General features: G+C 39.2%; 2 protein-coding genes across 5 annotated transcripts in view; both read left to right on the top strand.

Annotated features, from left to right (window-relative positions):
* Cnot10 (CCR4-NOT transcription complex subunit 10) overlaps nt 1–13,831 on the top strand; it is an 85,197-nt gene that overhangs the window by 33,909 nt on the left and 37,457 nt on the right. For all 4 annotated transcript variants that reach the window (XM_008851932.2, XM_008851930.2, XM_008851933.2 and 1 more), the window contains exons 8-10: nt 1,418–1,535; nt 9,318–9,467; nt 10,926–11,128. In XM_008851932.2, coding sequence (XP_008850154.1) covers nt 1,418–1,535; nt 9,318–9,467; nt 10,926–11,128 — 471 coding nt within the window. The remainder of the gene's footprint in view (nt 1–1,417; nt 1,536–9,317; nt 9,468–10,925; nt 11,129–13,831) is intronic.
* LOC103749116 (vacuolar ATPase assembly integral membrane protein VMA21-like) lies at nt 2,516–6,747 on the top strand. Its single transcript, XM_029555436.1, has 2 exons — nt 2,516–2,654; nt 6,237–6,747. Exons 1-2 carry the CDS (start codon nt 2,516–2,518, stop codon nt 6,605–6,607), a joined length of 510 nt encoding a protein of 169 aa, XP_029411296.1. The 3' UTR covers nt 6,608–6,747.

Below are 13,831 nucleotides of genomic sequence, written 5' to 3'. Positions count from 1 at the left end.
AGGAGAATTGGGAATTCAAGAACAGTGTGAATTACATGAGACCTTTTTTTTTTAACATTTTTATTATTTTTATTTTATGTGTATGAGTGTATTACCAGCATGTTTGTAAGTGCAACCATGTCATGCAGTGCCCATAGAGGTCAGAAGAGGGCGTTGGATCCCCTGGAACTGGAGTTACAGATGGTTGTTAGTGTTAGTGAGTTGTGAGTGCTGGGAACCAAACCCAGGTCCTCTTCAGTGCTATTTCTTTGTTTTTGTTTTTGTTTTTATCTTTTTTAGCCTCAGTTGTCCTGGAACTCACTATGTAGACCAGGCTGGCCTTGAAGTCACAGAGATCTGCCTGCCTCTGCCTCCCGAGTGCTGGGATTAAAGGCATGCACCACCATGCTAGGGAAGCAATCAGTGCTCTTAACCACTCAGCCATCTCTCCAGTCCCCAGGACCTTTTTTTTTTTTTTTTTGAATTAGGCTGGAGAGATGGAGAGATGGCTCAGTAGTTAAGAGTACATATTACTGTTGCAAAGGACCCACCACCCGGCACCCATGTCCAGTGGCTCATAACTGCTCCAGCTCCAGAGAATCTGACATCTACTTTTCGTTTCTACAGACACTTGCACTAATATATTCACACACAGATGTACACTTACAATTTTTGAAAAAAAAAATTTTTTTTTTTTTTGTCTTTTTGAGACAGGGTCTCCCTGTAGCCCCAGCTGTCCTGGAACTCACTATGTAGACCAGGCTGGCCTTGAACCCACAGAGATCCGCCAGCCTCTGCCTCCCGAGTGCTGGGAGTAAAGGCATGCGCCACCATGCCCAGCGAAAAATAATTTTTTTAAGCAGAAAAAAAGCTAAGGAAGATCACCAATTTTCTAATAACCATTAAAACTAAAGTGCTCTTGGGAGGCAGAAGCAGTCAGATCTCTGTGAGTTCAAAGCCAGCCTGGTCTACAAAGTAAGTTCCAGGCCAGCTTAGGCTACAGGGAGAGACCCTGTCTCAAAAAAAAAGGAAAAAAAAAAAACTTAAAGTGCTAGTTTTTGCTGTTTAGTTGTTTTGCAGTTAAGCCAAGCACAATCACCTGTGCCTGTATTGCTAGGTATGCAAGAGGCCAAGGCAGTAGATCATTTGAACATAGGTCAGGCTGGGCACAGGGAAAGTCAGTGGATACTTTTTAGGCTGTATTCTTATATGTGCAGTGCATGTTGTTCTAATTTTTTAGGGAGGCAATTCTTACAAAGTGTTCTGTGGTGATTTCAGTGTTTTAGATTGCAGGATCAGTGAAACGTGGAAACTTTTGTGGCATGAATTAACTCATTCATTTATACTCTTGAACACATACATGTGTAGCAGTATAGTCAAGATCTTGCATTAGACAACTGAAAACAAACTTTAAATAACTTTTATCTTTCCTTTACAGTCTGCACCCTCCCTGTTTCTTAAAAGCAATTTTGAGTACTTAAGGGGCAATTATCGAAAAGCTGTGAAGCTATTAAATAGTTCAAACATTGCTGAGCATCCAGGATTCATGAAAACAGGTAAAAGAAAATTGTAAAATTTTAGGGTTTTTTTTTTTCCTGACAGATCAACCCCGTATTGCTTAGGTCCTGAGGCTTCTCCACAGTGATTTTTGTTCATTTTTAAATGAAAATGTTCTAAGCCAAGCATGGTGTCACATGTCTGTAATCCCAGCACTGAGAAGATGGAAGCAGAAAGACCTTGAGATTGAGTGCTGCCTTTCAAGACCCTGTCTTAAAACAGCTGCTAAGTTTTAATACTTCTCCTTGCAGAAAGTTCCTGGAATTTTAACTTATAAATTGTTTCCACATTACAGGATGCTGCATTACATCTGTAACTTTTTTCTTTGCCCTTCCCCCCACCCCCTCTTGTGTGTGAGTGTGTGTGTGAGTGTGTGTGTGAGTGAGTGTGTGTGTGTCTGTACACATGTACACGCAGTCACTTTCTGCCTTGTTTTTTGAGACCTGGAGCACACTGACTTGGTGAGACCAACTGCCCAGCAAACTAGGAATTTTCCTGTCTCAGCCTGGCCAGAGCTGGGATTACAGGTGTACACTGTCACACTTGGCTTTTCACATGGGTGCTGGAGATCTGAACTCAGGTCCTCATGCTGCATGGCAAGGACTTTACTGAACCATCTTCCTAGCCCCTCATTTTATTTAATACTCATTTAGAAATTATGCCTGCATCATGAGGCCTTTGTGATGTGAGACCTTTTCAAGAGGATGAGATGATACTTTTTCTACTTTCTCCCATAAAAGCAGGGAATGATACAGTGATTTCTGTAGACTTAGGAAGATAATTATTATTGCTTACTTTTGCCACTAGTCATAAATGAATAGTTTTATTTGTGGTGAAAGAAAAGTATAGAGGCCAGGGATATGGTTTGACCATTAGCTGTACAAGCTGATAACTCAGGTTTAATCCCTGGGACCTAGTTAAAAAGCTAGATTTGATGGTACACATCTGTAATCCCAGCACTCCTGTGGTGAGATGGGACATGGAGACAGAAGAATCACCTGGAAGCTCCCAGGTCACTACCCTGGAGTATGCAACACAGCAGAAGCAAGAGAGACCCTGCCTCAATGAAGTAGAAGGCCAGAACCAACTCCTAAAAGTGGTTTCTGACCTCCACCCATGTGCCATGTATACACCTGCACTATCACACAGACATAAAAGTTAAAGAAAGGTGTAAATTGTGATTGACATGGTTCTTGTCATTGCTGTTTTATGGAGAAGAGGGAAATCAATTACAAGAAATGAGGACAACCAGGCATGGTGGTGCATAACTATAATCCTAGCATCTAGGAAGTGGAGGCAGGATGATCGGGACTTTAAGGTCAGCCTTGACTACATAGCAAATTTGAGTCTACCCTGGGCTACATGAGACCCTGTTTCCTCAAAAAAAAAAAAAAAAAAAAAAAAAAAGTGAAGATAAACTATTAAATGTTGTAACAGGTCAGGTATGGTGGTGCATGCCTTTAATCTCAGCACTCAGGAGGCAGAGGCAAGAAGATCTCTTGAGTCTACGCAGGGAGTTCCAGGCCAACTGGGACTACAGGGAGACCCTGTCTCAGAAAAAAAAATAAATAAATAAAGAGAAAATGTTGTAACAAAGAAAGCCAGGGATGGTGGCATACCCTATAAGCCTACTCTAGATGCTGAGACAGGAGGATCACAAGTTGGAGGCCATCCTGAGCTACAAGCTGGCCATGAACACAGCTGTACACAGCTTTAATCTCAACATTTGGGAAGGCAGGTGGATCTCTGTGATCCACTTGATTTACGTAGGGAATTCCAGGCCAGCCAGGGCAACATAGGGAGAACCTTTCTCAAAATTAAACAGATAAACCCAGGAAAGCCAGGGATGGTGGCATACCCTATAAGCCTACTCTAGATGCTGAGACAGGAGGATCACAAGTTGGAGGCCATCCTGAGCTACAAGCTGGGCATGAACACAGCTGTACACAGCTTTAATCTCAACATTTGGGAAGGCAGTCAGGTGGATCTCTGTGATCCACTTGATTTACGTAGGGAATTCCAGGCCAGCCAGGGCAACATAGGGAGAACCTTTCTCAAAATTAAACAGATAAACCCAGTGATTCACCTGGGTATTTTTGTTTTGGATTCATATGCTGGGGAGCTTTGTTCCAACACGAATAATACCTAACGGCAGAAAGCTTCCAAGTCTCAAGTCTAGAGCAAGCATTGAGAAGCAGTGGTAGCTCCTTAGTCTTAATAAAACAGTCTTAATTCTTCACTATTTTCTAAAGTGTCTAAAATTGGAAAGAGAGAGAGATGATCAGGGGTCTCTTTAGTGGAGCTGGATGCTGTACATATAGAGTCCCCATGAGTCTCTATATACGGTATATACCTCTGTATAAGTGTATATACTCTTGATTGACTTCATACTCAATATTTTTAAAAGCTTGTAAACTGCAAAAATTCAGCAATGCAAATGATTTCTGTCTACAGCAATGCAAATGAATTCTGCATGCTGGCAGTAGAACCCAGGGCTTTGCATACACACTAGGCGAAGCTCTACCATCGAGCTACATTCCCAGCTCTTTTTGTTTTATTGTTCTTTTGAGACAAGGTCTGTTATGTTGCCCAGGTTGGTCTTGAGCTTAAAATCCTCCTGCCTCCTGAATGCTGGGATTAAGGACACATACCTTCAATTCCAGCTTGTAAATGAATTTTGTTTGACAGAGAGTATCAATTTCTAACATTCAAATTCTCATTTTTTTTTTTTTTTTTTTTTTTTTTAATTTCATTTTTGTTTTGTTTTTTGTTTGTTTTCTTCAAGGTAGAGCCTTGCTATACAGTCTTGAACCTCTGTCTTTGCCTTTCTATCTGTGGTGGGTCAAACTAGAGTCTGATGCATGCTAAACAGGTTTCTACCACCAAACTAAATTACCAGTCCCTTTTCTCTTTTTTCATTATTATTGCCTCATTTAAAACTGTTCTATCAGAATACAACCTTTAGTATTAAACAGTAAATAGCCTTATTTGTCATTCTAATCTGGTACTTTGTATTGTTAGGATAAAGTAGGGAGTACTAATTTGGAATTTATTTATTTATTTATTTATTTATTTACTTATTGGTCTTTTTGAGACAGAGTCTCCCTGTATCCTCTGACCTGGAACTCACTTTATAGACCAGATTGGCCTCAATCTCATAAAGATCCACCTGTCTATGCCTACCAAGTGCTACTATTAAAGACACCCCCCCCATCCCACTTAGACCAAGCTGCCTTTGAACTTGCTGCATAACCAAAGATGATCTTGAACTTTGATCCTACTGGCTTTATCTCTCAGGTGCTAAGATTACCTGCTGCCACCTTGCCTGGCCTGACTTCAGTAAATTTTTTTAATTTTGTTTTGCTTTATTTTTATTTTATATGTATGAGTGTATTGTGTGCATGTATACAAGTGCACCCATGTTATGCAGGGCCGCAGAAGTCAGAAGAGGGGGTTGGATTCCCCGGAACTAGAGTTACAGAAGATTGTTAGCAGCTGCCATGTGGGTGCTGGGAATTGAACCCAGGTCCTCTGCAAGAGCAGCTAGTGCTCTTAACTGCTGAACCATCCCTCCAGCCCCACAGTAAATTGTTTTCAAATGCATAGGGACCTATTCAGAAAATGAAAGCTAAGCTTGGATTACTTTCATTACACCAAAGTAAAATTTAGAGAAAGGCTTGAACTTATAATAAAAAAACAAAAACAAAAGAAAACTTGAATGAATATTTTATTTTTGTAACAAAGAAGTCTTTAATTGAACATTACCCCAAATCCTGGTACCATAGAGTTTGGTTTATCTTTATTTTATGTGTATGAGTGCTTTGCCTGCATGGATGTGAGTGTACCCGTGTCGTGTGAGGTCAGAAGATCCTCTGGAACTGTAGTTACAGGTGGTTCTGAGCCACCATATGGGTGGTAAGAACTGAACCCAGATCTTCTGCAAAAGCAGCCAGTGCTCCTAACCATTGGACCATCTCTTTAGCCCCAGAAATGTTTGGAGTTTTTTGTGATTAAAAATATAAAGATAGCCAGGGGTAGTGGCGCATGCCTTTAATTCCAGCACTCAGGAGGCAGAGGCAGGTGGATCTCTTGAGTTCAAGGCAAGCCTGGTCTACATAGTGAGTTCCAAGCCAGCTGGGGCTACAGAGAGAACAAAAGCAGGATTTTATATACTCTGTTCTGTTCGGTACATTCTTCCTATTATTCACTTAATATATTTTAGATAGTTTCATGTGTGCATGCATGCATATATCCAACACAAGACTTTGTACATGCTAAGCAGACTCTACCATCGAGCTAAACCCCAGCCTCCAAGTTTAATATTTGCTTCATTGTTTTCAGTTTGTACACTATTTCACTGTGGATATAAGGCATATAAGGTTATAAATTTTTTTGTCATTTGCCTATGGTTACTAAAAATTACATCAAAAAGTTAAAGTGGTTTTATAATAATTTTAACTGCCAGACATGTCTGCATCACCCTGTCCAACCCCCACCCTGTAATTCCATTGTTTTAGAGACTGAGGTAGGAGATGCTCAAGGCCAGTCTGGGCTACATAGTGAATTCTGGGTCATCTTGAGTTACATATGAAAGGCTGTCTTAGAAAAACAAGAATAATTATGATGATAATTTTATCCTCTTCAGTAAAAGATTTTAAAAGTTTAAAAAATTATAGATCGATCCGCCGGGGGCCTCTGAGCCCAGCCAGCCCCCATTGCCTGTTGCCTGCACGGCCACACCGTGGATCACCTTGACAAAGCGGCGCTGAACGTGCTGCAGCCACTGGAGTTCAGGAATGAAAGCTCATTGGCGTCAACCCTAAAGACTGTCCTGTTCTTCACAGCTTTAATGATCACCGTTCCTATTGGGCTATATTTTACAACGAAATCTTACGTATTCAGAGGTGCCCTGGGAATGTCCAACAGAGACAGCTGTTTTTATGCCGCAATCGTAGCAGTTGTGGTTCCTGTCGTTCTCGCCCTGTTTGTCTATGTGGCCTGGAATGAAGGCTCACAACAGTGGCGTGAAGGCAAACAGGATGAAAGTGAACCTCACCTTTTGATAGCATGACTTTATTTTTAAATAAGTACTTCTGGGGGATTGTTAATAATTTTATTTTATTTGAATAAAATGAAAGAACATTAAAATCATTCAGGGAGTCAGTCACATTTGACTAAACTTTGGCCCACTTAATTAATTTTAACTTTGAATCTCCATTTGCAAATAAAAATTTGAGAAAGATAGGTACAAATGCAAATGCTAAGTGAATTATATCTTATCCTGTGAAGAATTTAATCCTTACAATAAAAGTCTTTTATAGCAATTTGCCTTGTAGTTACTTTTCAGTTTTATTCCTTTGGATGTATTAAGAAACACAGTGAAGCAAATCTCCATTTCCTTCTTCACTAGAAGACTTTCCCTCTCAGAAAAGTATCAGGTTCTTGGATTTCAGATTCTAATTTCCTATGGGAAGTTGCTTAAATTGTGAACAGTGTAATTAATCTGAATGTCACTGAGTAAGGATAAATCTCACATTCTGGAATTTAATGGGGAAACTTGCTTAAATCACACCCATTCATGTAAAAGGACTTAGGGTTTACTGAGGGCCAAGAGATGAGCTCACTGCCAACTTTGTGACTAACACAACAATATTGCTTCCTCATTCTGCTTTGAAATTAAGCTTCAGTTACAAAATTTATTGAAATTCCTTTAAAATTTTTCCTACTTAATAAAACATAATATGTGATAGGTATTAGAATATCAAAGTGTTCAGTTTGCATGCATTGAGAGTGAAACAATTTTGAAATCAGACCTACTGTTCTTGTCTTTTTCATCAGAGCTAAGACACATCCTATATTTATGGACAATCCTTGAAGTCTTTTTTTATGAGAACTCCTCCCCTAAAAATAAAATAGTCCTCTGACCTTTCTTCAGTACCTTTAAACTTTGGTCAGACCCACCCCTGGACACTATATATATATGCAATCTAAAAACAGCTGTCCCCCAAATTTTTATTTCTCACTAGAAAATCATATATGTTCTGTAAAACACTAGAAAAATCCATATTAAGACAGAAAGAAAATAAAAATTGCTGGCCTGGAATTCGCTATGTGGACCATACTGGCTTGGAGCTCACAGCCATAATGTTGCTACCTGAAGATAATCACTATGTTAGTTTACAACCTGTGTGTAGTTTTGACAGGTGTTTCCCGATGCTACTTCCAGAAACACTGAAACCCTGGTTTAAGTTCAAACTCTGCCAACTTTACCAGAGAACTGTTTACAAGTTTTCAAATATATGGTTTCTGGCCATTATCTTAAAAAGCACATTGCTTCTGTATTCTTCTAAAATTCAAATTTCAGTTGTTTTCACCAAAAAGAAATGATAATTGAACAGATAACTCAATTTGAATATTGCACAACGTGTGCATATATCAAAAAATTATAAAGCATCCTATAAGAAGTATGTATGGTTCTTATGTTTTTATATATCAGTTAAAAATAACTAAAAGTAAATTCAAATAACTTGTTTCTGATTATCCTAATACAAAGGCCCTTGCTTATATGTTTGCCATGATTGATTCATTTCTCCAAAGTTACTTTTTATCCTATGGAGCTAGACTGAATAAAGATGATTAGGCATAAGAGACATATATGCATTTCTGCTATTGCTAAGCAAAATAATAGATCAGTATGATTATTACAGGATTGTTCTTAATTATATTTCATTGTTGTGTGTAGTTTAAATATCTTTAAGCAAGTATTCTAAATATAAGGTTCTTTGTTTTGTAAAGAATCTTTTAATTATGATATTTGAGTCTTGAATATCGTGTAGTAGATTTCTGGATAGTTCCTTCATCAGGTGGCCTGTTGTAGTTAGAATTGTCTGCTCAGTTTCTTTTTATATAATGCCAAGGTTTTTTCTTGTACTTTGGAGATCTTGTGCTATTTGTAAAAGATATTTTGGGATTATTTTGTTTGATTTCAGACATTTGCTAGTTAGGTAGTGATACAACTATTTTTCTTCAAGTGTTTCAACCAAGGATACATGCAAACAAGTCATTTTCTCTTGGGAATAAAGTACAAGTGTTTGAATATTAAAAATTAGATGGTCAGATTCATATTCAAGATTATTACAGAATAGCCTTGTTTTCTAAGAATTTTACCCAGGATTTTAGCTATGAACTTAACCATTTTACTGCTGTTAACTATGTTAGTTAATGTGATATTTGACAAATGGACACATTTTTCAAGATATCTTATTAGTTTCCTCTGGCATAAAGTACATATGATGTATTGGAAGGGAAAGCTACAGTTAAACTGTTAGGTTTTACAGTAGGAATATGGTCACTGATGTTTAAAAACTGATTGTAATAGTAATCTGAATAAGGGAGTACAACTCCAAGTGTCAATACAATCTACTGAATTAACCCCATTTACTGTAACAATACCTTCCCCACCTCCTAACTTGTTCCCTGAATAAGCTCCCGCTCCCCACCACTGTTGAAAAATGGAAGTTTGCTATACAATGCATCTGATGTCATTAGCTCGCTCTTCAAATGGATACCATTTCACATGTGACAATAGCATTCTTGTTTGTGTTCATAGTAAAGAATTTTAAACCTGCAAAAAAAAAAATTATAGATCATGCTTCATGAACTGTCCTGTAGAGACTAAGTGAAATCGAAAATAGAATTCACTAAAGATAAATAGGTCTAATTTTTGTATAAGGGACAAATCAAGAACAAAGTTTTTCTGTGGACAAATTGTTTTTTTTCAGGTGAATGCTTGAGGTGTATGTTCTGGAATAATCTTGGTTGCATCCATTTTGCCATGAGCAAGCACAATTTGGGGATTTTCTACTTTAAGAAGGCTCTGCAGGAAAACGATAACGTCTGTGCCCAGCTCAGTGCAAGTAGCACTGATCCAGGTAAGCTGGCACTGGGGACCATCTGCCATGTACTACTTGAGAGACACATGATACAGTGCACATGACATACAGTTACCACTGACCCTGCTCAATAGATTGGGCCCTGGAGATTGTTAGTAGCTATAACCATTTTGATGTTAGGGTGTTAAGAATAATTTTGAATTATCAAAAAATTAGGAAGCTGTGCATGGTGGTACACATCTTTAATCCCAGCATTCAAGAGGTAGAAGCAAGTGAATTTCTGTGAGTTTGAGAATAACCTGGTCTACATAGTGATATCCTTGCCAGCCAAGGCTACATATTAAAACCCTGTCTCAAAACAAAGGCTAGGGAGATAGCTCAATACTTAAACCACTTGCTATGTAAGCAAAGGACCAGAGTTCAGATCCCCAGAACCCACATAAATGCTGCATAGATATTTTGGCTCACCTGTAATTCCATCCTTGAAATGCAGAGATAGGAGATCCCTCAAGCAAGATAACTAGTGAAGCTAGCCATATCGATGAGCTCTGGGTTGAGAGACCCCGTCTGAAAAAGTAAGGTAGAAGAGTGATCGAGGAACAGTCTAGACAACAACTTCAGGCCTCCACACCCACATGCACATACTTGCATCCATGCACATGTAACACAGAAACATGCACAACACACACACACACACACACACACACGGAAAGAAGAAAAAACAAAAAACTAAGCTGCCTTCAATTTGTCACGGATTTGAATCGGTAGTCCTGCATGGCAGTGTCTTCAGCCATTTCTAATTAGTCATCGAGAGTTCTTGCTCTCAGGCCAGCATCGTTAGGAATCGTTTACAGAGTTTTACATGTAATGCCATGGCAACATCTGATAATCTTCAAGCAAATTCCTGAAGTTTTGAAGTTTATCATTTAATATTCAAATTACATGGATCCTTGATCTGAAATGCTTAAAATCAAGCAATTTTTTTTTTCTTTTTCAGAGCTGAGATCTGAACCCAGGGCCTTGCGCTTGCTAGGCAAGCACTCTACCACTGAGCTAAATCCCCAACCCCAAAATTTTTTTATTTTTATTAAGATAATAAAACAACAGTTGAATTGGTGAAAAGTGTATTTTAAATTGCAAGTGGTCTTACTTGACTGACTCATTGAACAAGTGGCAGCACATGGTAATACCACAGTTGACAAAGCTGAAAACAGGGAAAGGTGCTGTAAGGTTCATGGGAGAGAGTGACATCACCTCAGTCTCTATAGAGCGACACTGCCTGAGGAACTGGCAGGGAAGCGGGAACATCTTTGTCCCACCAGCACAGACACCTGATAGGACTGGCAGATGTTTGGGTTAGGCATGAAGACTACCCTTGGTGAGCCATTACAATTTCAAATTGTGGTTACTGATATTAAACATGGTAGTGTTTAGTTAGGAGAATAAATGTTTTCAGTGTAGCCATTTAATCATCTATTCTCCAATTTTTATCACTAGGCAAAAAATTTTCTGGAAGACCCATGTGTACCTTACTAACCAACAAAAGATATGAGCTGCTGTATAACTGTGGAATTCAGCTTCTTCACATCGGAAGGCCTCTTGCTGCCTTCGAGTGTCTTATTGAAGCTGTTCAGGTTTATCACGCAAATCCCCGCCTTTGGCTACGACTGGCTGAATGCTGCATTGCTGCCAATAAAGGAGTGAGTGCTGCTTGGGTATCTTTTTGAACCCTATCTCTCTTCTCTAACACTTGTTACATGGAAAGCCAAACTACTTGCGCACATAAAACTTCATTTTCTCTTTCTCCATCATTGAATTTATATTCTTCTGCTAACAGGAGTGGATTTTAGTTTCAAAAAACCGTTTGCTGTCGTTAGAGAGCTGACTCAGTGGTTGAGAGCACTTACTGTTCTTGCCTGGGTTCAGTTCCCCAACATCCACATGGTGCATGTAAATAAAATCTTTGTTATTTGTGTGTGTGTGTGTTTGAGACAGGGTCTCCCTATAGCCCCAGCTAACCTGGAACTTGCTATATAGACCAGGCTGGACTTGCTCCCACAGAGATCCGCCTGTCTCTGCTTCCTGAGTGCTAGGACTAAAAGTGTGCCACCACAGACAGCTAAGTAAAATCTTTTTTTTTTTTTCTTTAATTAAAAAAAATTTTTTAGCCCGGCACTTAGGAGGCAGAGGCAGGCAGATCTCTGTGAGTTCAAGGTCAACCTAGTCTACATAACAAGTTAAAGGCCAGCTGGGGCTACAGGGAGACCCTGTCTCAGAAAAAAAAAAAATTAAAAAATTAAAAAAAAATTTTATTTAACATTTTTATTTTATGTGTATGCGTGTATTGCCTGCATGTAGGTTAGTGCACTGGTGTCATGCAATGCCCTCAGAGGTCAGAAGATGCTGTCAGATCCCCTGGGACTGGAGTTACAGACAGTTGTTAGCTGCCATGTGGGTGCTGGGAGTCAAACCCAGGTCTTCTGTAAGAACAACCCATGTTCTTAACTGCTGAGCCATCTCTCCAGTCCCTCAAAGAAATTTTTAAATCTTGTTTATGAGTGTCTTGCATGCATGTTTGTAAGTGTACTCATGTCATACAAAGCCCACAGAGACCATAGGGGCCATTGGATCCCCTGGAACTGGAATTACAGAGGGCTCTTAGCTGTCGTGTGAGTGTTGGGAATTGAACTCAGGTCCTCTAGAAGAGCTACTAAGGCTCTTAACTACTGAGCCATCTCTCCAACCCCACAGTAAAATCTTTTAAAACAAAAAACAGGCTCATTTGATTAGATCCAATTCTTAGCAAAGAATTAAAGTCAGTGAGAAGACTATCTGTTGGAATAGTAATCAGCTCACTCTGGCCAGGGCCATGCCATGTGCAAGTGTGAGGTTGGTATGTGTATACCAGGTCATTAAAGGACAGAAGTACATAAATGGCATTTCCTTCAATGCAGTAAATGATAATATTATTTTACTTGCTCTTTCTCTCTGACACATTTGTCCATGAAACTAGATCAACTTGCTTAGTTCTTATCTCCTGGCCTCTTTGGGTAGAGGCCTTTTAAATCCTGAGTTGAGAGAGGTTAGTGGAAAGTATGGATAATCAGAATATCTGTATTCCCCACCTTTTCCCCTGTTGTCTAGGTATGTGAAGATTGGGGCACTGTGACTTCCTGAGGCCCTGTGTGCCTGCCTGCCATAGGTAGGATGTTGAAGCTCTTCACTAAGCCATGCTTTCTAAGAAACAGGGTTTAAAGAAGCATGTGTGCATGGTAGTGTTTCACTCAGTACTTAAATAGTTGAGGATTTGAGTATGACAGGGAGAAAGAGACAAAGTATGGGGCTTTTGGGGTTTTGTTTGCTTGGTGCTGGGGTCAAACTGAAGGCCTTGTGCACAACAGAGAAGCACTCTACCACTGAGCCCTGTACCTTGGTTGGTTGCTGAGACAGGGTCTTACTATATATAACTCTGGCTGACCTGGAACTATGTAGACCAGGCTGGCCTCAAATCTTCTTCTGCCTCTAGAGTGCTGGGATTAAAGGTGTACAACCATGCCTGACCTCTGCTTTGTTTTTAAAAAAAGAGAATTCCAGTGGTAAGGGTAGGAGAATCAATAGTTCTAGGTGAGGTCATCCTGGGCTACTTGAGTCAAAATGAAGTGTGGTTACTCATACCTTTAATCCCAGCACTGGGGATACTGAGGCAGACGGTTTTCTGTGCGTTAGAGACCATCCTAGTCTATATAACCAGATTCAGTGCAGTTGGGACTACAGAAAGACCCTGTCTCAAAAACAAATGAGGCTGAAGAGATGGCACTGCGGTTAAGAGCACTGACTGCTCTTGCAGAAGACCCAGGATTGCTTCCCAGGCAGGAACTCTCATTGCAGCTAACTCTGGCCTGTTACTCCAGTTCCAAGGGATCTGAAGCCCTTTTTCTGACCTCCACGGGCATTGTATGAATATGAATGCACTTACATAAAATTTTTTAAATTAAATATTTAAAAAACAAATGACAACTTTGTTATTGTTATTTGTGGGTTTTGTTAACTAATAAAAAAATTCTAGGTAAAATTTATACTTGTTAAGAAAACTGTTGATGATTAAATATTTAAAAAACAAACAACAACTTTGTTATCTGTGGTTTTTTTTTAACTAATAAAAAAAATTCTAGGCAAAATTTATACTTCTTAAGAAAACTGTTGATGATTAAATATTTAAAAAACAAATGACAACTTTGTTATTGTTATTTGTGGGTTTTGTTAACTAATAAAAAAATTCTAGGCAAAATTTATACTTGTTAAGAAAACTGTTGATCTGTGCTGGGGACTTGAGAGATGGATCAGTGGTTAAGAGAGCTCGCTACTCTCCAGACAACTGGTGCTCAGTTCCTAGCACTTGGTTT

Source organism: Nannospalax galili, unplaced genomic scaffold (assembly GCF_000622305.1).
Source record: "Nannospalax galili isolate Female #2095 unplaced genomic scaffold, S.galili_v1.0 scaffold2926, whole genome shotgun sequence".
NCBI lineage: Eukaryota > Metazoa > Chordata > Mammalia > Rodentia > Spalacidae > Nannospalax > Nannospalax galili.
This window is presented reverse-complemented; position numbering and strand designations above follow the sequence as displayed.